The 25,156-nt window shown below is 41.3% G+C and overlaps 1 protein-coding gene across 2 annotated transcripts in view; it reads left to right on the top strand.

The window, feature by feature from the left end:
* The window catches only part of adgra1 (adhesion G protein-coupled receptor A1), a 659,066-nt gene that overhangs the window by 88,667 nt on the left and 545,243 nt on the right, over positions 1-25,156 (top strand). The window contains exon 2 of one of the 2 annotated variants that reach the window (XM_033033638.1): positions 15,152-15,223. The exons of the other annotated variant lie outside the window; for it this stretch is intronic. Coding sequence (XP_032889529.1) covers positions 15,152-15,223 — 72 coding nt within the window. The remainder of the gene's footprint in view (positions 1-15,151; positions 15,224-25,156) is intronic. 2 annotated transcript variants of the gene reach the window in all.

Genomic DNA, 25,156 nt, shown 5'->3' with positions numbered 1-25,156 from the left:
GGTATGGAGTTTGTACATTCTATCTGTGATCGCGAGAGTTTTCTCTGGGTGCTCCGGTTAGCTCCCACATTCCAAAGTCGTACAGGTTTGTAGGCTTAGGGAAATTGTAAATTGTCCCTAGTGTGTAGGATAGTGCTAGTGTACGGGATGATAGTTGGTCAGTGCAGACTTTGTGGGCAGAAGGACCTGTTTCTGCACTGTATCTCACTAAAAAAATGTCTGAACTGGTAAATAACATTGGGAAAGAATATGCTGGTGTGTGGTTGCCATTTCCATAGAAAAGGCCAGTTCTTTACTGTTCGTGAAGCACTGAATATCTACATCTGCATACCGCAATGTGGAAATACATAATGTGGTGCTGGTCAGATGCACATGCATCCCAGCTTCATGACTGGCATAACTGGTGTATCCAACACAGCACCATTTGGTGGGACCTCCGTTAAAATGGTACATGAATTAAACTGAATTTTATATACTGTATTTCAGTGCATATCAATATTTTAAATTAATTCAGTTAAATGTATTTAAGTGGATTTAGTTTTTATTCTTTCTAATTTTTATTTATAAATATAAACTCTTAATATTTGGGTGTCACTGTGGCACAGCAGTAGAGTAATTGCCTTACAGAACCAAAGAACCATGTTCGATTCTGACTACTGTACGTTTTCCCCATGACATGTGTGGGTTTTCTCCGAGATACTCGGTTTTCTCCCACACTCCAAAGACGTACAGGTTTGTAGGTTAATTGGCTTGGTATAATTGTAAATTGGCCCTAGTATGTGTAGGGTAGTGTTGGAAGGAACTGCAGATGCTGGTTTAAACCGAAGATAGACACAAAAAGCTGGAATAACACTGTGGGACAGGCAGCATCTTTGGAGAGAAGGAATGGGTGACATTTCAGGCCCAGACCCTTCAGTCTGAAGAAGGGTCTCGACCCAAAACGTCACCCATTCCTTCTCTCCAGAGATGCTGTCTGTCCCGCTGAGTTACTCCAGCTGTTTGTGTCTATCTTATGTGTAGGATAGTGTTAGTGTGCGGGGATCGCTGGTTGGAGCAGACATGGTGGGCCGAAGGGTCTATTTCTGCGCTGCATCCCTAAACTAAAAAACTAAACTAAATTTTCCAGATGTTCCTAAATGTCTCTGGTCATCAGAGACACTGAAAAAACATGGAAGTCCTACTGACAGCAAGAGCACAGGGTGACAGAAGCAGATTTCTGTTTTTTCCCATCTGTGGCCCGATTGTCAGTCATGGCCCATAGCATCTTGCAGGATGAACACTGGAGTTGCCTGACTGCAAGAAGCTAACATGATCACAGGACTAGCCCAGGAAGTCTTCCAAAAACATGGACTGGCATAGTGCAATCTGATTCATTGCATTCACATAGTTAATTCCTGTTCTTTCCCCAGCCCTACAATTCTATTTCTCAGTAAACATATACTCAAAGTTTCAGTACCTGATGCCAGCAAGTGCCAAATTGAGTGTTTGTTTGTATTTCCCTCCATTCTTTTTTTCCATCATTTGTCCCATTTGAAGTTCTTAACAATCTGAAAGCAGGAAGGCACAAACATAAGGCTGTGGGTAAGGTGGGTAAGCAGCAGGGGAAAGTAAGAGGTACGTGCATATGTTGGTTGTAGCTTAGAAGTTAAAAGAGATAGTGGGTTGAAGAGGAAGTGTGGTGTGAGAAGAATACGTGGGTAGAAAACTATTGTCATCATCCCAGGTTGAGATCTCTTGCTGTTCCCAGATTCTATCATATGTGTCAAACTGGTATAAATACCCATTCTTCTCCATGGGGGGGAAACTAATAAGATTGTGCTTGGCTCCTGCTAGCTTGCTGCTGCTGTTATGCTATCCTGGAAGAGTGAGTCAATATGTTATTGTTGTATGAGGAGATGTGCCTCTCTCTCATGGTTGAGGAGCTATTGGTATATGCAAGCTGTGAGATTTGGCTGGGAGGCTTAAACTAATACTGTGAATGCTAGGCTTGAGTCCTGATTAATAAACATTGTTGATAGACAACAGCGAGGGATGTAGTGAATAGAGCATTGTGTAATGCTGGTTGTTCTGTTGATTGGAAATAGGAATTTAACATGTTTTCTCTGACTGTGGGAGCTCATTAATGGTTCCCTGCAGACATATAAACAAACTTGAAACTTGGAACAAAATATTGCAGATGATGGAAATTAAAACCAAAAAATCCTGAAATTCCAGAAACATTCAGCAGGTCAAGCCAAACCAATGAGGGAAGAAACATAGTCCATGTTTCAATTCAAGGAACCTTCATCAGAACTGAAAAACTGAGGAAGCATGTACGTTAAGTTGCAAGGGGAGGATTGAAGAGAAGAAAAGAATCATCTGTAATAGTTGTCGTGGTGACAATTACTTCAAGAACCAGCTGTCAGAGGACATAAATAATTAACAAACTATAACAGAAATGTACCTCCACGTCAATGAGGAGAGAAGAGAAAAGGACTAATTAACTGAATTAATTAAATTCAATATTATGTACCACAGGCTTCAACATATCCAATCTAAAATGGAGTAATATTCCTTGACCATTCATTGGACATTTTTGGAGTTTCTATGTCCATTAGCACTAGTATTTGTCCCATTAGTCTATGGGACAAATACTATCCACTTTGACTCCACCTTATCCTCACACTTTAAAATACTCAATTTCGTAGAAAACATGATTTAATAGAAATTCCGCAGTTGGTCACATTCCAATGTGAGTGTGCTTTTTGGATGATAAATTTAATGAGATTAATTGTATCACTTGAAAAATATCAATTGGTTTGCACAAAAGTCTGTTATGGCATATGCACTGCATATCATGGTTTGCAAATCTACAGAATATAATTTACATTCAAATTTATCCTTTTGTAAAGGCTTTGTTTGCATGTTTTATTTGTTTTACATTTAAATATGAGATATGGCATTACTTTTTCCCCTTTTTAGCGCATAAGGTGGCCAATGTTGTGTGGACTGGCTAATATTGTGTCCGTACTTAAGAGGGATTGCAAAAAAAGCAGTGAACTATAGACTAGTAAGCCTAACTGCTGTGGTAGGAAACCTACTGGGAAGGATTCTCTGGGATAAGAAATATATTCATTTAGAAAGACAAGAGTTAATTAGAGAAAGTCAGCATAGTTTTGTGTGTAGACAAAAATGCTGGAGAAACTCAGCGGGTGAGGCAGCATCTATTGAGCGAAGGAATAGGTGACATTTCGGGTCGAGACCCTTCTTCAGACTGATGAGGGGGTGGGGGGGGGCGGGAAGGAGAAAGGAAGAGGCGGAGACAGTGGGCTGTGGGAGAGCTGGGAAGGGGAGGGGGCCCTTCCCAGCTCTCCCACAGCCCACTGTCTCCACCTCTTCCTTTCTGCTTCCCACCCCCCCCCCCCACCTCCACATCAGTCTGAAGAAGGGCCTCGACCCAAAATTCCTTCGCTCCATAGATGCTGCCTCACCCACTGAGTTTCTCCAGCATTTTTGTCTACCTTCGATTTTTCCAGCATGTGCAGTTCCTTCTTAAACATAGTTTTGTGTGTGTGAGTTTACGTTTTTCCAAGAAGCTTGATGAGGGCAGGTTCGTAGATGTGGTCTATATGGACTATAGGAAGGTCTTTGATCGAGAACTAGCTAACTGGACACAGAATTGGCTATGGTAGGAAGCAGAGAATGGTGGTGCAAGGCTAGTTTTCAGCCTGTAGGCCTTTGACTAGTGGCATGCCTCATGGATCAGTGTTGGGATCATTGCTTTTTGCATTCTATGTCAACAATTTGGATGAGAATACACAAGGTGTGATTTGTAAATTTGCAGATGACACTAAAATAGGTGGTATCACAGACAGTGAAGATGGTTATCAAAAATTACAGTGAGATCTTGATCAGTTGGTCAAGTAGGCCAAGGAATGGTAAATTGAATTTAATTTGGATAAATATGAGGTGCTGCATCAAACCACGGCAGGGGATGATCTTATGGAGGTCCATAATATCACGAGGGGAATATATAGGGTGAATGCATAGTCATTTCTTCCAGGTAGGGGAATCAAAGATTAGAGGGCATGTGTTTTGGTGAGTAGCAGAAGATTTAATAGGAATCTGAGGGGCAGCATTTTCACATGGGTATATGGAACAAACAGCCACACAAAATAGTTGGATCAGGTACGATAACCACATTTAAAATACACTTGGCCAAGTACGTGGATAGGAAAGGTTTAGAGGGATTGTTTAATACTTCAGATTCCCTCAAAATAAAATGATAATAGAAAATGAAATTAATTATAACCTCTTTTTAGAAGTCTTGGTGGCATTATTTTTCACATGTTATGGCCATACAAAGTGATTTAGTTTTATAGAACAAAACAACAAATCATTAATTAAACCACCTGGCATTTATTTCGAGAGGGCTTGTATATTAAAACAGGAATGTAATGCTGAGACTCTATAAGGCACTGGTCAGGCCGCATTTTGGAATATCGTGAGCAATTTTGGGCCCCATATCTGAGGAATGATGTGCTGGGTCTGGAGAGGGTCCGGAGGAGGTTTACAAGAATGATCCCAGGAATGAGTAAGTTAACATATGATGAGCTTTTGATGGCCCTGGGCCTGTGTTCACTGGAGTTTAGGAGAATGAGGGGGGACCTCATTGAAACGTACAGACTAGTGAAAAGCTTGGATAGAGTGGATGTGGAGAGGATGTTTCCATTAGTGGAAGAGTCTAGGACTAGAGATCATAGCCTCAGTATTAATGGATGTTATGTTAGGAAGGGGATGAGGAGGAATTTCTTTAGTCAGAGGGTGGTGAATCTGTGGAATTATTTGCCACAGAAGGCTATGGAGACCACGTCAGTGGATATTTTTAAGACAGAGATAGATAGATTCTTGATTTGTATGGGTGTCAGAGGTTATGGTGAGAAGGCAGGCGAAGTTGTGACCACTGGCCAGTCCATTATCGGCTCTGGGGACCTCCCCACTATCGAAGGGATCTATCGCAGTCGCTGCCTCAAAAAGGCTTCCAACATCATCAAGTACCCAGACCATCCTGGCCACGCACTCATCAGGTAGAAGGTACAGGAGCCTGAAATCTGGTACATCCAGGTTCAGGAACAACTTCTTCCCCACAGCCATCAGGCTATTAAACTCGCCATCAAACAATCTCTGAACTATAACACTATTGCACTTTATCTGTTTATTTATGTGTATATATATGGTCTATGCTATATAGACACACTGAACTGTTCTGTATTTAGGCTTACAATATTGTGTTGTGCTGCAGCAAGCAATAATTTAATTGTCCTATCTGGGACACATGACAATAAACTCTCTTGACTCTTGACTTGAATTGAATGGGGTTAGGAAGAAGAGATAGATTAGCCATGATTGAATGGCGATGTAGACTTGATGGGCCGAATGGCCTAATTCTGCTCCTATCACTTATGATCTTATGATCTATTCTTTTTCTACTAGAATTCATTCTGATACTTTCCAGATTTCTGTTCTGTATTTCTCTTTTTATTTAGTTTTATTAAAATAGTTAATGCAAAACCTTATCTTTAAAGGAACACCTATCATTGATGAATAGGTTTTGACTGAATGCATTGAAGGCAGGAAAAAACTATTCATAACCTTGTTTTCTTAAAGCTTTAAGTATAGTTTCAGGTAACTAAATAACATCAGAAGTTCCATTTGGATCAACAAAATGTTGTAAATATTGACAATGAAATCAAATATAAATGTTTTTTTCTTGTTAGTGGCAGATATATCTCAATAAATAATAGTGATTTCTACTTTAAAATAGTGCAATAATTATTTCTTTGCATATGAATTCAGTGCTTTAATATTGTTTCCAGCTTGTCACAAGAACAAAATGCTTCTTTCAGTCAGCGGTGTTGACCTTTTCCAAGGGCTAAAGCTAATATAAATACATACCACTTTTCCATGGTGCTCTTATTGTGAACGGAAACCTTTTTAACATACCGACGGAGGTTTGCAGTTTTCTTCACATCTTCAACATGCATTCAACCTTGAGCATAGTTCTGACCATTTAGAATCAGGCAACTATTTCCGAGAAGGTCATTCTGTTTGTGTAACCTTCTGCAATTGTCTTAGCATGGACAAGTACTGTTTAAATTGATTGCTCTTTTTATTTGAATTGAGCAACCAGTAAATTATCCTCACAAAAACTAAATGCCAGCATTTTGGACTTCTTTATAGATATTAAATTTTGCCTTCTGTTTGAAATGTATCACATTAGTACATTTTAAGGAAGTGCAATTCTTGTTAAGGGGCTTGTTCTTGAAGAAGCAAAGATTGTAAAATAGTAAGCGGGACAATCAGCTTTTTGCTAGTTCTATTACTGTTCGATAATTTTGAGTTTATATCTCATTTCTAGACTCCTTTTCACAACTGAATGAAACATTTTGTTTTGTTTGGTACTGCTCTTCTTTCACCATACCCATTTTTATAGGTTTAGATTTAGGTTTATTATTGTTACGTGTGCCAAGGTATAGTAAAAAATCTTTGTTCCAATCAAATCAATCATCCTTACCCCTGAGGGAAGTGCATATCTTTTCCATTCATGTTTTTCTTCTTGGACAATTTTTGAACAATGTATAATTTATTTGAAATTTTGAAGCATTGGTATTTTCTTCTTAAAGTCTATTTCTTTCATTGATTAGTGGATGCTTTGTTATTCTTTGCTGATGATGAGACTCTCACAATCCTCAACTTCATGAAACTTGTTGGCAACTTTTCCAGCTAGAAAAGTTCACTGCTTATCTAGCGATCATGAATTGTTTCCTTAAACCTTTATCCCAGCTAATCTCTCACGCTGTTTTTAATTCAATTTCCCAGCTACTTCAGCCAACTCAGCCCCTGTACCTCAATAAAACCATTGTTTAAAATTAAGTGTATAGTATGAGATTTAACTCCATCATCACTCTTATACTGAGCATCCATTTTACTATAAAAATATTCACCCTATTTATTATGCAATAATAGTTTCCACATTGCTAATTTTACCTCCTAATTTTCTCAGAAAAAAACATTTTGCTTTACTGTTTTCTCCCCATTGGTTATACCCAGGGAATCAAGTCATTTTATCTTCAGCTGCCCTTCTTAAAATCAACTGGCCTTGAATATTTAATTAAATGATACAGCTATTTATGTCCAATAAATAGCTTCCAGATCAAACACTTATATCTCTATTTCTAAGGTTAAAGAAGTCCTTTATGAAGAGGGAAAAGCCAAAAGAACTGTTCCTTTGGTCTTTGGTGATTTTAAGTGAGTCAATCAAGTACAGGGAAGCATGGGTGCCATGAAAATCTTGTCAGAAGCGGCATCATAGACACACAGACCTAGACAACACACAAAATGGTACATAAATGACACATACATTCCACATGACAGTGAAAAGAAAGAGATTGTGCAAAAACACCCCTTGATATTAATGCAAGGCTCAGTTAGAAAACAAGTCCATAGCCCATTGTGTTCCATTGCCAAGGCAGGATTAGGGTTCGCAGGTCAGTGCAAGAGCCTGATGGTTGTAGGAAAGTAACTATTTTTGATTCTGATGGGGTGGGACTTCAGGCTTCTTAACCTCCTGTCCATCGATAGCAGCAAAGAGGGCATCGCCTGTATGGCATACTTAATTATAGATGCCATCTACTTGAGGTGGTGCCTTGTGTAGATGCTTTTAATGGTTGGGGGTTTGGGTGGAAATCCTCATATTTCATATTTACTGGGACATTCAGTTAATGGTTAACTGTGCTCATGATGAACTAGATTAACTCCACCACTCTCTGCAGCCTTTTGTATTCTCCTGCATTGTCACAATGATGCAACCAGTCAGGATACCTCTACAGTACATCTGTAGAAGTTTGTTAGAATATTTAGTTACATGCTGGATTTCTTTAAACCTCGAAGACATCATGATTGTGCAGGACCAGGACAGGCATCTGTGATGTTAATGCCCAGGAATTTATAGTCATTAGAGATTGTGCAATATTCAATGTGTAATGCACGGTACACATGAAATATTCCAGAAATAGTTTTTATGAAGATAGCACCTCTTCAGTTATCTACTTTGCCTTCGCTTGGCTTGATACTCAAGGGCGATTTTTTTCGGCAACAGGCGGAAAATAGACGGTCGCCACATGGTCGCGGAGTGACGCCTGTATTGTCATGAGTTGTCTCCTCAAGTCTCGTAACTTTTTTCTTGTCGCCGCTGGATTTTGAAATGTTCAAAACCTTTTGGGAACAGTGGGCTTGACGTTGCCTGTCTTCTCCTGTCGTAGGTGCTGTCGTAGGTTGTCATAGGTTGTCACCAGGATGGCGCCAGGTGGCGTTGTTTGTCGCCGGGTGCTGACTTCGGTTAATTCCATTGGCAACTACCAACGTCAACCTACGTCAACCGGCGACAGGTACCGGCGACTGAATTGTCTTCAGTTGTCTTCAGATGTCGCCGACAGGGTCGTTGCTTGTCGTAGCTTGTCGCGGGTGGATATAGGTTGACTTCGGTTGTCATAGGTTGTCGCCTGTGTGGTGGTACGTTGTCGTAGGTGTGGTCGTACGTGCACGTCCTAAGTCGCGACGATTGGGTCGCCGGTTGTCGGTAGCTCGCCATAGCTTGACGTCAACAAGGTGGTAGGTTGTCATAGACATTGTCATGGGGGAGTCCAGTCGCCACTTTTTCGGCGACCTGCTCCGACTGTGACAGGTATCGCGAGTCGCTGAAAAAATCGCCTAAGTGGGACAGGCCCTTTAAACAATTATTGGATCCTTAATATATCCAATTTAAATGCACTTATCATAAGCCAAATCTCCAGTTTTGATACAATGTTACTTACAATGCAATGGAGGAGAACATATCTGATAATTGTACTTTCATTATAGACATCCAATTGCTCATATTTCATATTTACTAGAACATTCAGTGCCAACTGTCAGAACAATCCAATCAGTCTCATCCCGCAACTTATTTCCCTGTAATTTATTATTTTTCAGTGGTTTAGAGAGATGTGGGCCAAATGCAGGCAAAAGAGGTTGGCATAGATAGGCAGCTTGTTTGGTAATAGATGTGTTGTACTGTAAGTCACGTTTCTATGTTGTATGACTCTATGAACCTATGCCTTTAACTTCTCCTGCCATAGTAAGTAATATAGTGTGCTGCAGTAAGTGCAATTTACAATAGCCAATTAGCCTACTTCCGGTATGTCTTTGGGAAGTGAGCATCCAGGAGACTCCATGTGGCCATGTGGAGAAAATGCAGACTCCACACAGACTGTGCCAGAGGCCAAGATTGAACGGGTTGCTTTAGATGTGTGGCACAATGCTACCTGATGCACACTGCATCAATCAATTTAAATAAATGGACACATTATAATTTCTCTCTTTCTCTGCAATAATCAAGTAAACTAAAATCTAGTTTTCTACATTCTAAGAATTGAATAGAAATAAAATATGTATTTAATCTAAATATTGGTAAATATTAAAGAAATGATCACTGCATTGTACATTCTATTTTGCACAGTATCATTGCTGTATTCAGCTCACTTTCATCTGGCACACTGTAACCTTATGTCTCAGGCTAGTCACACTAAGATATATATTTTTATGCGCACATCATGCATAAAGTCATGTAGCGTACCAAAATGAAGAATATGGATTTAGTACGTAATTAAATCACACCTTAGCAATGACTGCAGGCAGCAAGATGCATTTAGCATGCCCCAGACAATTATTAACCAATCGAAAAATCAAACCAAGTGGTGTTGCCTCTTATGTGTTTTCATAAGTATATTTTATGAAAAATAAATGGTGATTTATAGAACTAAACATTTGAGAAATATTATATGACTCATCATTATATAGGAGAACTCAGATCATCTAGCAGATTCTGGACTTTTTGGTAGCAGATCAGCTTTTCTCGACAATTGGATGTCATACCTATTAAAACATTTATGCATTTTTGATTTATTTTGGTGTTACACAGTATTAAGTTCAAGTTCAAGTGAGTTTATTGTCATGTGTCCCTGTATAGGACAATGAAATTCTTGCTTTGCTTAAGCACACAGAAAATAGTAGGCATTTACTACAAAACAGATAAATGTGTCCATATACCATGATATAAATATATACACACATGAATAAATAAACTGGTAGTGCAAATAACAGAAAGTGGTTGCTAATAATCAGAGTTTTGTCCGAGCCAGGTTTAATAGCCTGATGGCTGAGGGGAAGTAGCTATTCTTGAACCTGGTTGTTGCAATCTTCAGGCTCCTGTACCTTCTACCTGAAGGTAGTCGGGAGATGAGTGTGTGGCCAGGATGGTGTGGGTCTTTGATGATACTGACAGCCTTTTTGAGGCAGCGACTGCGATAAATCCCCTCGATGGAAGGAAGGTCAGAGCCGATGATGGACTGGGCAGTGTTTACTACTTTTTGTAGTCTTTTCCTCTCCAGGGCGCTCAAATTGCCAAACCAAGCCACGATGCAACCGGTCAGCATGCTCTCGACTGTGCACCTGTAGAAGTTAGAGAGAGTCTTCCTTGACAATCCGACTCTCCGTAATCTTCTCAGGAAGTAGAGGCGCTGATGAGCTTTTTTGATAATTGCGTTAGTGTTCTCGGACCAGGAAAGATCTTCAGAGATGTGCACGCCCAGGAATTTGAAGTTCTTGACCCTTTCAACCATCGACCCGTTGATATAAATGGGGCTGTGGGTCCCCCTCCTACTCCTTCCAAAGTCCACAATCAGTTCCTTGGTTTTGCTGGTGTTGAGGGCCAGGTTATTGCGCTGGCACCATATGGACAGTTGCTCGATCTCTCTTCTGTACTCTGACTCATCCCCATCAGTGATGAATCCTGTAAGATGATAGGGTGAACATGCTACCCAGATAAATTTAACAAGACCACAATAAAGAGGGCCCAGTGAGTTGGAAGGGGGTGTGGGAACTGGAGTTAAAATAAGAAGCAAGTAAATCAAAGTGCCAGTAAGTTGAAAGTGAGTGTTGAACCAGTGCTCCATTGTGTTAAATGACCCTACTGAGTTTAAAGAGAAAGGGAACTTGGGATAGACACAAAAAGCAGGAGTAAGTCAGCGGGATTGGCAGCATCTCTGGAGAGAAGGAATGGGTGACGTTTCGTGTCGAGACCCTTCTTGTTTCCCTGGCGAGCTACAAGGGAGCATGCCAAACAATACCTGGTGGGTCAGGTGCAGAATCATCAGGATTACCACGTGTAGGAAGTAACTGCAGATGCTCGTTTAAACCAAAGATAGACATAAAAAGCTGGAGTAACTCAGCGGGTCAGAGAGTATCGCTGGAGAAAAGGAATAGGTGACGTTTCGGGCCAAGACCCTTCTTCAGTCTGAGAGTATAGACGGTGATATAGAGAGATATAGTACAAATGAATGGATTATCAAATGGTTTGAGAGCAGATTATTGGAGGTTTTGTTGGAACTATATTAATTATCACCAATATTTAGTCATAGATTCACACAATACGGAAGCAGGCCATTCAGCCCAAACCGTCTATGCCAACCAGGATGCCCTTATTTGGCCTATATCCATTTAAAGCTCTCCAATCCATGTACCTGTCCAAATAAGCCTTTCCTATGCACTTGCATGACAAAGATTTTGGTGGTCTTTGACCTGAGCTGGGTCAATAAATGTTTTGTAAAACAGGCACAAGTTCTAAAATAATATCTAATCCTGCTACAGTAGTCAATGAAATATCTTGACACTTTCATCAGAACAATCTGTGGAAGGTTCAAAGATTGAAGCAAATGGACCATTTAGTGCATTTGGAAGTGAAACAGACTTCATTTATTTTTTTGTCATTGTTTACAAAGAATATACTACACAAAACTTTCCAGTTTACAACCTCCTTAATTATGTTGCTTGGAAATATCTAAGATCATTTCAAACTTTTAACTCACTCCATTCCATAGAAAGCTATTTAAAACCATTTATTGTGATCAATTTTGGCTATTCTCTACTCTTTACAGTGTAATCTGTGGCATTGTACATCATTGCTTTTCTAAATTGTTTTACTATTGATCTGTATGTCACTGGCATATTCATCTGCACTAGTGTGTCTTCACAACTGAGAATGTAGCTATAAGAATAGGAATGTCTTTAGCTTTATGCATTTAATAGATTTGTTTATTGGGTTGTGGTGAGTCTGAAGCAAAAAGAATGAAGGTAGACACAAAATGCTGGAGTAACTCAACGGGACAGGCAGCATCTCTGGAGAGAAGGAATGGGTGACGTTTCCAGTGGAGACCCTTCTTCAGACTGATGTCAGGGGAGTAGGCTGGACAAAGATAGAATGTAGTCGGAGACAGTAAGACTGGTGGGAGAACTGGGAAGAGGGACGGGATAGAGAGGGAACTTCAAATAAGGAACTTCAAATTTCCTAACTTCAAATAGCCCTTGCTTTTCCTCTCTATCCCCTCCCCCTTCCCAGTTCTCCCACCAGTATTACTGTCTGCAACTACATTCTATATTTGTCCCACCCACCCCCCTGATATGAGTCTGAAGAAGGATCTCAACCCAAAACTTATCCAGAGTTGCTGCCTGTCCCGCTGAGTTACTCCAGCATTTTGTGTCTACTTTCGAATTAAACCAGCATCTGCAGTTCTTTCTAATGCGAAAGGAATGAATACAGATTGTTAACATTTATTGGATTTATCTTGATTGGCCACTCTGGATAGTCTAACAGTATTATTACATTTATCATTATATATTGATGGATATGAATGCTTTTGGCAGAAATCAGAAAAATCAGCATTTGGAGTCATAAATTCTCCAGCTGCTCTGCAAAACCAAATGGTAGAATTCACCCAGTAAGTAAATAGGTATCGGAATATAATTTCTTACATGAAATTAATGAAACGTGTTATTTTATTCTGACCAAAGGAAGTCTTGTTGGTGTTAATGGAGGGTGAAAGACAACCATGATAATTGTTTTCTCTTTAAAGCTGTCCCTTTGCTTTTAGAATGGCATGGTTCTATTTTGGTATTGTAGATACTCAGTTTTCTATGAAGCTAATGTGGAAGTCACTAATTCATCACAAGGGTCAGAGAGAATTCTGATTGAGTATTAGAAAACATGCTCACAAAAGAATGTGGACATCTTGGATGCCCTTGTATGGAAAGCAGATGTGGAGATGGAGGAATTGAGAGTAAGGGTATAGCATCATTGCAAGAGTCAGGTTGGGAGGAAGTGTAGCTAGATAAATATGGGAGTCGATAGGCTAGTAGTCAGTCCATAGTCTGGCCTCTGTGATAGAGACATTGAGATCAATAAAGGGAAGAGTGATGTCAGAGGTAGTCCAGGTGAATTTGAGGGCAGGGTGGAAGTTTTTGGTGAAGTTAATGATGTCCACGGTTCTAAACAGGTGCAGGAATATCATATTGTATCGTATGATATTGTATCGTACCGCATCATATCGTATTATATCATATTGTAGGAGCACTCCAAAGCTATCGTCGATGTAGTGGGGAAAGAGTTGGGGGATAGGGCCAGTGTATGCCTGGGGAAAGGATTGTTTGATGTAACCAACTAAAAGGCAGGCTGAATAAGGGTCCCAACCCAAATGTCATCTATTCATGTTCTCCAGAAATGCTGCATGGCCTGCTGATTTACTCCAGCACTGTGTTTTTTTTTTTAAATTCCTGGTGGGAAATGCCTTTCTGAATTTGTTCTAAATCCTACAGACCTGACTTTGCTGGGCAGTAGGGTCATTTGGGCCAGCTGAGCTATGTGTTCTGTTTTTAGCAACTATCAAATCGCTTCTCTGGCATTCAGAATTATTTAATATCTATTTTAAAATAATCAAGCATAGAGATATAGTCAAACAGTCATAGAGCATGGAAATAGGCCCGTCAGGCTAACACTGTGCTGATCAAGATGCCCCATCTCAGCTGGTAACATTTTCCCACATTTTGTCCCTATCCCTCTAGACGATAGGTGCAGCAGTAGGCCATTTGGCCCTTTGAGCCAGCACTGCCATTCACTGTGATCATGGCTGTTCATCCACATTCAGTACCTCATTCCTGCCTTCTCACCATATCCCCTGACTCCGCTATCTTTAAGAGCTCTATCTAACTCTCTGTTGAAAGCATCCAGAGAATTGGTCTCCACTGCCTTCTGAGGCAGAGCTTTCCACAGATTCACAACTCTCTGGGTGAAAAAGTTTGGCCTCATCTCCATTCTAAATGGCTTGCCCCTTATTCTTAAACTGTGGCCCCTGGTTCTGGACTCCCCCAACATCAGGAGCAATCCCTCAATAATCTTATATGCTTCAATAAGATCTCCTCTCATCCTTCTAAATTCCAGAGTGTACCAGCCCAGCCGCTCCATTCTATCAACATATGACAGTCCGGCCATCCCGGGAATTAACCTCGTGAACCTACGCTGCACCTTTGCTATCAATGTGCCTTTTCCAGTATCTTTTAAATGGTGCTATCGTACCAGGCTCAATTACTTCTTCTGAGAGTTGGTTCCGTATATCCACCACCCACTGAATGAAAAAGTTGCATCTCAGGCTTGTACCTTCATTCGTCGCTGCTGTTCCTCTCAATTGAAATAAATGGAGTCATTGCTCCCAGTGTAACCTGGTGCCAGCTCAACATGGGAATTGCTGGAAGTTGGCACTTTTCCATCAGATTCTATGAGGAATCCGGCAAGATAGTGTGCTTGTAAAAACACAGCCAATCAGGTCTCTGAAAATTTGGAATTGTATTCTTGGATGTATGCGCCAAAATTCCGAATCAGCTGATACCTGCATGGAGAAATCCCAGCATTTCTCAGGAAAATCTGAGCAATATTGGTCTTGTTCCCACATCTGGTTAAATCAAATCAAGCATCCGTATTGAGACTGACATTTTTTTATTATTACAACGTATAGTGAAACATGGTATAAAGGGTTCCTAATATGTAACCACGTGAGCTTTTAGTTGGTATTATGTCTGCTAGGACATTGAATGTGCATTAAATTGATAGTAGGTCGCTAAGTATTGTATTTTTATAAAAGTTCAATGGAATCATTTTATGTTGACACAGAAAACTATTTTTATTGCACCAGCTCATTTATCATTTTGCAAAGGTATGTTAACTACATTCTCCTTTTAATTTTTGCAGGATCCTGAGTAACAACAACATCTCGCTGTTAAAGAATGGGTCTTTCTTTGACTTGCGTTCTCTAGAGAGATTGTGAGTAACTGATCATTGTACTTTATTTTTAATGTGTGCAATGCTTTAGAGAGTCCAATGATTGATAGGCAATCAAAATTAGGGCTTTTTTAAAAAGCTTTGTTTGCGAGTGAGTGTGATTGGCAACTGGCCAATGAATAAAATGGGACATGATTGGTAAGTAGAGTCTTCAAAAAAAATGTGCAGGAAATCGCTTGTAATTTTAAGTAAAATAAACCAATTCATGGTTTGAATGGTTGTCACGCACTCTTACTGCTGCTTCATGAGTGAAATTCTATTGGTATTTTAACTCTTTGCAGGGTAATGTTTGCTCTTAATGTCAATTGCATTAGGCACTGTTTGCTAATATATAGATATATAGAAATTGGATTGTATAGTTTCACCTCGACCTCTTGACCATAGACCATAATCAGTGAGGAAAGGTGACAAAACATTCTCCATGATAATTGTCAACTTCAGTGCCCCACAGGATGTGTTCTCAGCTTCTTTCTATACTACCCACATATTCATCACTGTACAGCCAAATTCTGCTCTAACTCCATTTACAAGAGTGCGGATGAGTCATCTCAGATCAGCGGAAATCCCTGGGTGGAATGGGGGGGGGGGGGGTGGTCCATGTTTTGAGAGATGGGGGACAATCCCCCCCCATGTTTTATGAAACGTGTATTTTTACATTACCAGCAGCAGCCATAAGCAAACCGCAATCAGTTCCCAATTGATCGCGCGCTGCGGAGTTGCGGCCGCATGCATGGTCAGCTCGCTCAGACTCTGAAAATAATTAAATGCTGCGCCGGGCGATGAAAGGCCCCGCAAACGGGCCGATTCAAGCCCCACAATACGGGGCGGAAGAAGCTGCTGTTGTTGCTAGACCACCCGAAAGTCAGTCACCAACCACGGATCTGCGAGCTCCCTACGTTACCATCCACAGGGCTCGTGGCCGAAGCCACAACAGCACCACGGCACAGGGAGGAGGGAGGAGATAAATGTTAGTTGTCATGCACACTTGTCATCGGGTCACCAGGAAATCGTGTGGGTCCCATTTTTAAAAAACGATTTCCGCCCATCTGAGATGACAGTACCATAGTGGACTGGATCTTAGACAATGATGAGAATGGTACAGGATGCAAATAGAGAGTGTAGTAATGTGGTATCAAGACAATAACTTCTCACTCAATGTCAACAAGACAACAAAGCTACCTACTGACTTCAGGAAATGAGTTCGTTTTTCTCCTCAATCAGCATCAATGATATCAAAGAGGAGATGGTGGAGAGCTTCAAGTTGCTGGAGATAAATATCACTAACAGTTTGTCCTGGACAAAATACATTGAACTGCAGCCAACAAAACACACCAGCATCTCTACTCCTTCAGAAAAGTAAATAAGTCTGGCATGTCTCTGATGACACCAACGTACCAACTTCAACAGATGCATTATGGGGATGGGAAGATGTGACCGGTGGTGGTGGATCTCTTAGGAGGTGACGGAAATATCAGATGACAATGTGTTTAATGCGGAGGCTGGTAGGTTTAAAAGTGAGAACCAGGAACATCTCGGATGTCCCAGTATGGAACACCTCATCTTGGGAGCACATCAAATCTTGGGAGCATTCCCTGAAGAATGAGGACATCTCAGATGTCCTAGTATGGAACACCTAATCTTGGGAGCAGAGAGAACATCAAATTTTGATAGGTTTGCAGATATCAAATTTGGATGCAGTGTGTCATTCATTGCACTAGTCAGCTCTGCTCAATATCAAAACCAAAGGGGATTCCACTCTCCCAGTTGTTTGTCCATGAGTAACAAATGGTGGAGATCAAATGGTGGAGATCAGATGGTGATATAGCTATTGGCACCGGTGAATTACAAACAGTGATAGAACAAGCCGCTGATGTGCTCTATCAATGCTTTCACTTCCTGGACCTATGCAGAGTATGGAGTACTCAGCAGACCCTGGAGTACTCAACAGAGCAGGTGTTAAAATTGGTATGGGTGTCTCCCGACTCTATACTCATTATGCAGGTTATGAATGAGCATGAGAATGTATTGTTTGCATTATAAATGTGAACCTCCAGCATGCAATTAATAATGCATTTTCTTGTTTCCTATCCCCCTTTCCACCACCTGAGCCACTGAGCAGCAGAAGTAGCTGGTTGACAAGGTGGGAGTGGCATGGATGAGCCAACCTAGCCAGGCTGTCCTTGGAAGGCTCATTTGAATGCAATCGTAAAAATTCCACCTCCCATTTCCCAAACACTGCAGACCCCCAAAACCTTTCCCAAGATGCCGAACATTTCAATTTTGCATAGGCCTCTCTGTTCCACAACACTCCCCAGGGCACTACCATTTAATATGCAAGTCCTGCACTGATCCTGCTATCAAAATGCAACACTTCACATTTATTTGAATTAAATGTATTTTGAATCCAAATATTAATTGCTATTCCTACTGTAGCATTCTAAGTCATCTTCAAGTTGGTTAACCCTTGTTCTCAGACAATGCAGTGAAATATTCATTCTGAATATTCATTCTGAATATTTCATTAATAAAAATATATATATTTCTAAATACATCTTGAAATAGCCAATTTATGAAGAACGTGAAAGTAAAACGTACTCTACAAAAACATCTGGCAATTAAATACAAACTAAAGAAAATTGGACAAATAACAACGATCATATTCTTGCTACAGAAATCTGAATCTACCTTTTAGTAAAAAAATTTATAGATGAATTGCTCACAGGTTTAAAGAGATGCTGGTGTTTAGAGAGGAAGAGCCAATTTGTGACATTTTATTTAATCATATGACACCATTGTCTCTTTTTGCAATGAGCTTATTTAGGCTGTCATTCGTTGCTTTACACTTGATTCCTCCATCAGGAGTTTTCGTAAAAATTACGAAACATATTTTTTTATTGCCACAGATGAACATAATGGTTACTTTCTAATCCAATAATAATATATTGCATTTCCTTTTTAATGTAAACTTCATGTTTATAACTTTGGAACAAAATGCAGAAAATTCTCACAATGAGTTTATGAATTTTTGTTTCTTTAGTAATTACAAAATCTGGTTGTCATCGACGGGTGGCGCCACGAGCCGGCAGCCTCACCAGCAGCTGTTCATCCTTTCCACTTTTTGTTTTTAGTATGTCTAAAAGTGTGTTTTAGTGTGAGGAGGTGGGGGCGGGAATTGGGGAAACTTTTTTAGTAATTTACCTCGGTGGAATGCGACTGTTCTCCTAGTTGCATTTCGCCCTCCCTGGCGGCCTAACAACTTGGATTGGTGCGGCCTTTCCCGGAATTGGGTCCAGAGGTTCAGCAGCGGGCGTAGCGCGGACTTTTCATCGCAGAGCCGTGCAATCCCTTGCCGGGGGTCGCCAGAAGAAGTGCTCCGATCACTGGCCCACGGTCTATGATATCCTGAAGCCGCGGTCTGCGGAGCTTCTAGCCGTGGGCTTTCCATCGCGGAGCGAGTGAGCCCTTGCCGGGTGTTGCCAGAAGAAGTGCTTCGACCGCCGGCCTGCGGCCTATAACATCGTGAAGCCCCGGACTCCGATAGGAAGCGGCCGATTCGGGACTTCCAAGCCACGGAGTGTCCGTTCGCCCCAACATTGGAGTTTCAAGCATCCCGTACATCGGGCCATCCGTAGCGGCGACTGCGGAGGTTTCATAGCCCCGACCACGGATGAACAAAGGAGGAGGATTGACAAAGTTATTGCCTTCCACCACAATGAAGAATGTTGATTCCACTGTAGTGGATGCTCATGTTATATTCTATTGTATATTGTGCTCTTTTGTTTGTATGGCTGCATGGTAAGTCAAATTCCACTGTACCTTAATTGGTGCATGTGGCAATAAATGTGAACTTAAACTTGAACTAAAGCCTAAGCTCAGAGGAGATATTATTAAGGGGAGGAATGTTTCAACACCTCACAAAACGTCAGTGTTGGAAATTGAGAATCAATATTAATGCAGAGGTTTGAGGGAATTAATCATCAGTTTGTATGATTTTTTATATTCGAACATCTTGGATTGTTTAAAAAAAAATGCCAATACTATATTTAATTGACAGAGAAGATTGTATTAGAGTGTAAAATAAATTTATTATGAACATTTACAACAATGTAGGTTATTAAATCCAGTTGACCGCTGCATTTGTCACAATTAGCTGAAAGCAATGTGAATAAATTTGGGTTTTCACATTTTATAGGGTTCTCTGCTATTTTCAAGGACCAAACAGCTTGATTGTGCCAGCACATTTTTATTTATTTTTCACTGAGGTTTCAATACACATATGTATCCTGAAATCCAAGTTTTCTCTAGAGGTCAGCTGAAGGATTGTAAATTTATGCTCAGGCAATTGTTTACTCAAGTGGATTACGCTATATATCCTGTTTTGGGATTTCACTAAATTAGGCTGTCAAGAGGGCAAGAAATCGTTGGATAAACTTGGATGTTTTCCAACTAGACTCTTGAATGTGTATAACATCATCCCAATACTGTGCAAATAATAAGAATTTTAGTTTAAAATGTTAAGATATTACATAGTTTAAAATGCAAGACCAATTCAAAGCATTATTTAAATAGGCCTTTAAAAAAAATGCAGATTCTAATTACATTTATGCAATTGTTTTAAGCTTATATTGCATACTTAATCCTTGACAATTTTGGCTCTAAATCCACTGAAGTTATCCAGTGCATATCTTGTTTTACAATAGTTCTTTTATACATTTGTTGCTTGTTTGTTTTAACTGAATTTGAAAACATTGAATTTAATTTGGATCCAAAAGTGTGAGGTTTGGTAGGTTAATTGGCTGCTACAAATTATCCTTAGTGAGAGGTCGAATCAATGGTGGGAGGATTTGTGCATGGGAATATGAGAGAATAAAGTGGGTTATGATGTGTGGCATTGGGGATGATGCCGGGTCAACAACGACTACACCCACACTCGCGGGGATGTAAACTCATGTAATATAGTTTATTTTAAGCGACAAGGGAGTCGAGGTCTGCGTTGGGACGCTGTCCCACATCGTCGGTGAGCATGTGAGGAGGCACTGCCGATGTCGGGCTTGTACCAGCAGCTCAGTCCTGGTCTCAAGAGGAGGTGCTGGTGGCCTTAGCTTGTCCTGGCAGCTCAGCTTTGGGCTTGAAGAGGAGACGCTGGCAGTCTCAGGCTCATCCCGATGACTCAGGCTTTGCTTCTGTGTGTGGGCTCAGTCCCTCATAGCCTGTGAGCAGGTAAGAGACTCTTCTTCTTCTTTCTTCTTTCTCCCTTCTCCCTTCTCCCTTCTCCCTTCTCCCTTCTCCCTTCTCCCTTCTCCCTTCTCCCTTCTCCCTTCTCCCTTCTCCCTTCTCCCTTCTCCCTTCTCCCTTCTCCCTTCTCTCCCCCTCTGGAACGCCTGGATATTATAAAGAGTAAGCTGACAAGTGTCAGATGGACCAATCCAATTGGACACTAAATGGACACAGCTGTTACCAATGACACAGAGGTTTGGCCTCTCCTGGTCTGTCTGTACTGATGGGAATCAGAGTAGCATCCAAGGGAGGGGATGCTGTCACAGATGGGGTTAGAGTTTTTAAAATGGATGCTTGATGGTCAGCATGAGTTCATTAGAGGCTGAAGAGCCTGTTTCAGTGCTGTTCCTCTTTATGATTATGGCTCTCTTGTGCATTATATTTGGTTGCTGATCCTATTTAAATGTTCCCAGACGTAATTAATTGCTCATAACCTCTCTCCTGATGTAGCTAGTAATTCAAAGTTCACAATAAACATCTGGAACTTTAGAATGGGATTTTTAACATGCAATTCCTCCTTCCCACTGCATGGAGCAGTGCTGGATGCATGTTGCAGATCCCAGGAGTGCAACATTTACAACTGTCTTGAGGAACAACACCTCTTATTCTGCTTGGGAAGCTTGCTTTTACATCGGCAAGACCAAGCATGGACTAGGTGATCCACTTTTCCACTAGGTGATTACTTTTCTTATTTGTCCATGCCATATATTCTCTCTCCTGGATTTTATCTAAAGTGTATTTTTACCCTCTCATTTTAACATTTAAGGTAAATATGCTTCTATTGTCTGATTATACCAAATGTTGCAGCATGTCTCCTGTCAATACCTTTTAAGCCCTTGTGCTGTTTTATAAAGATTACCTGTAGTCCTTCTCCAGTTTTCATATTCACCACATCAGCAGCCTTCACTCAGAACTCAGCAGTCTAATCCCAGCGATCAATTTAGTTGCTCTTTACGCATTCTCTCTAATGCCAAGATTTCTGTTTTAGAGAACATTGGCGATAAAAAATGTTAATACTTACAGCTTGACAGATGGAGATGCAATTCCTGAGCTACTTCAGTGGTTGTGCATTAACTGCTGAATGCAGATGGCTTTATTTTCCATGACGGCTATACAATTAGACAAGCCAGTCTACATGTAGTTTAGGATCAAAGTCATTGTTACAAGGCAAGACATGATTTCTGCTTTCATTGTTGGTTCAGTCAAGGCTGATGGGTAATTCTGTTCTCAAATTGCCCTTGATCTTCAATGGAAAGACACCATTGCAAACTACGGACCATTTAGAATTTCATTTTTGAATTTGCTTCTCTACAATGTCAGAGTCAAACACATTTGATGAATAAAATTGCATGATAATTGCTATTTCTAAAAATAAAATTGCTTATAAAAAAAGTGGGCATGTAAATTGACTTGATAATATGCTCTGCACAGCTGTTTGAATTAATGTGAGAGCACAATAAACATTTTCCATCTCCTTCAATGTGAAATATCATGAACGTTAATTGCCAGTGGATTAAATCTCCACTCATTGTGGAGGGCAGAGAGATAGGTTTCTATTCAAAATTAGTTTGTATACACCAGTGCATGCTATTGTCTAGCAATGATCATCCTTGGAAAATAAATCAAGTCTGAAATTTACTATATGTGGTGAATAACAGTAAGAGTTAAAACTTTCTTCAAGTTCAATTTATTTAGATTAGTGCCTGAATAAAGACTCAAGTGCAAACATAATTACAGTTATGAAGCCAAGGTTTTTACTCCGTATTAAACAAATTAAATCCTAAAACCTGGCCCTGCTTCATTGGGAATAATTTAGTTTTCATGCGCCGAACTGAGAGGTAGCAAGTCCTTGTAGCTCCGAGTTTTGTTTTAGTGTTTTAGCGTTTTAGTGTGTTTTGTTTAGTGTTTTATTTAGTTTTGTTTAGTTTTTGTTAAGGACAAGGACAAGGACTTGGATACAAGTCCTTGTAGCTCAGAGTTTTGTTTAGTGCTTTAGTGTGTTTTGTACGTTGGCTGCTGCCGCTGCTGCTGTGCAGTAATTTTTACACAGCATGTGTAGAGTCGCGTATAGGAGGGATGAACTCCTTATGTGGCGACGGACAGCTTACCGAATAAAACACCATATTCCGTCTGAGCTGAAGAAGCCGTTCTGTGGTTGCCGTGCAGGTGCCAGGCTAAGGGCCAGGCTAAGGGCCTGGAGGTGGAGATACAAGCCGTTTCTGCCATCGATCCTTATGGGGAACGTCAACTCATTCCCTAACAAGTGTGAGGAGTTGGAGGCCCTTATGAAGAACCAACGGGTCTACCATGAGTGCAGTCTCATGTGTTTTACCGAGACGTGGCTGATGGACATCATCCCGGATTCCTGTGTGGATCTCCCCGGCTTCACTACGGTACGAGCAGATAGAGACCTGAAGGCGAGTGGGAAGATCAAAGGTGGGGGACTTGCTCTGCTTGTGAACAATAGATGGTGTAATCCAGGTCACATAACTGTGAAAGATAAGATCTGTTGTTGGGATATTGAGCTCCTGGCGGTTGGACTGAGACCTTATTATGTACCGAGGGAGTTCTCCCACATCGTCGCCATTGTTGTTTACATTCCTCCTCGAGCGGAGCCTGTAGTCGCATGTGACGTCATCCAAGAGACTGTCGCGAGATTACAGACCCGACACCCGGACGTACTCATTGCCTTATCAGGGGACTTCAATCATGTGAACATCAACCCCCACTTGTCAGGCTTCTCACAGTATGTTGACTGTCCCACAAGGCACAATAAGACACTGGACTTGTGCTATGTCAATGTCAAGGAGGCCTATAGTGTCTTAGCCTTTCCACCGCTTGGCAAATCAGATCACAACCTGGTTTATCTAAGGCCTTCTTACAAACCCTGTGTACTGAGACAGCCTACAACCACCCGGTCTTTCAGAAAGTGGACACCAGAGGCCAGTGAATCACTGAGGGACTGCTTTCAATGCACAGACTGGGACATACTGATGGAGCCACAGGAATTAAACAGCTGTATGGACATCGACAGGATGGCTGGATGCATAACGGACTACATCAACTTCTGTAGGGATGTTGTTGTGCCAGTAAGAACTGTTTGTTGCTTTCCCAATAACAAACCTTGGATTACAAGCAACATCAAGAGCCTCCTAAACGAGAAAAAGGAGGCTTTCAAGGTTGGTGATCGGGAAAAAATCAAGAGGGTACAGCACCACTTGAAAAGGAGTATGAAGCAGGCAAAAGGGGACTATAAAAGGAAGCTGGAGAAGAAACTGCAGTACAACAACATCAAAGAGGTGTGGAGAGGAATGAAGACCATCACTGGCTTCAAGGAGAAGAGAAGCCAGACGTCAGGAGATGTGGACAAGGCCAATGAGTTTAACCTGTTCTATAACAGGTTTGATCTGGTATCCCCTCCCACCTCTACAGGTGCAGCCTTTCCCCCACCATCACCTCCACGAGGCAGACCCCCAACACCACAGCTGCAGCACCTCCTATGCCGGCATCTCCTCAACTGTTCTTCACGGCGGATGAGGTGAGAGCTGAGCTGAGGAGGTTGCGCCCTGGTAAAGCAGCTGGCCCTGATGGTGTATGTCCCACGCTACTAAAAGACTGTGCGGCTCAGCTGGCGGAGCCGCTCCAGACCATTTTCAACCTGAGCCTCCAGTCAGGGAGGGTACCAGGTCTGTGGAAAACATCATGTCTCGTGCCGGTTCCCAAAGCAGGGCGGCTGATCGAGATCAACGACTACAGACCGGTGGCCCTTACAGCCCATATCATGAAAACAATGGAGCGGCTACTCATTCGTCTCCTGAGACCACAAGTCCAGCACGCACTCGACCCACTGCAGTTTGCATACCAGGAGAAAATTGGGGTGGATGACGCAGTCCTCTATATGCTGCACCGGATCTACTCCTTTTTGGACAAACCCGGTGGCTATGTGAGGATTATGTTCTTCGACTTCTCAAGTGCGTTCAACACCATCCAACCCCTGATTCTGAATGACAAGCTTAAGAAGATGGGGGTGGATTCCACATTTATCTCCTGGATATACGACTACCTGACGGGTCGACCACAGTTTGTCAAGCTGGGGGACAGTGTCTCTGGCACAGTGGTGTGCAATGTTGGAGCCCCACAGGGAATGGTTCTGGCCCCGTTCGTCTTCACCCTGTATACAGCAGACTTTAACTATAAGTCTGACACATGCCACGTACAGAAATACTCAGATGATACAGCGATTGTGGCATGTGTAAGGAAAGGGCAGGAGGAGGAATACAGGAACTTGACCAGTTCCTTTTGTGCCTGGAGTGAAGAGAACTGTCTCATCCTGAACACAACTAAGACTAAAGAGATGGTGGTTAACTTTGGCAGGTCCAAGCTCCCCCTTCAGCCGGTCAACGCTGCAGGGGCTGACATTGAGGTGGTGCAGACATATAAATATCTGGGAGTGCACCTCGATAACAAACTGGACTGGTCTGTCAACTCTGACTCCTTCACCCCCGCAGCCATTAGATTTTATAATTCGGACCGCTAGGTTGTAGGGGGATGCATTTTGCAATTTTTAATTTTTAATTGTTAATTATTGGTCTTATTAAGTATTTATTGCTCTCAGGTAGTGTCCACATTGTATTCTAT

This window comes from Amblyraja radiata, chromosome 15 (genome assembly GCF_010909765.2).
Source record: "Amblyraja radiata isolate CabotCenter1 chromosome 15, sAmbRad1.1.pri, whole genome shotgun sequence".
Classification (NCBI taxonomy): Eukaryota; Metazoa; Chordata; class Chondrichthyes; order Rajiformes; family Rajidae; genus Amblyraja; species Amblyraja radiata.
The sequence above is the reverse complement of the archived record's forward strand: the minus strand, read 5'-3'. Positions and strand labels throughout refer to the sequence as shown.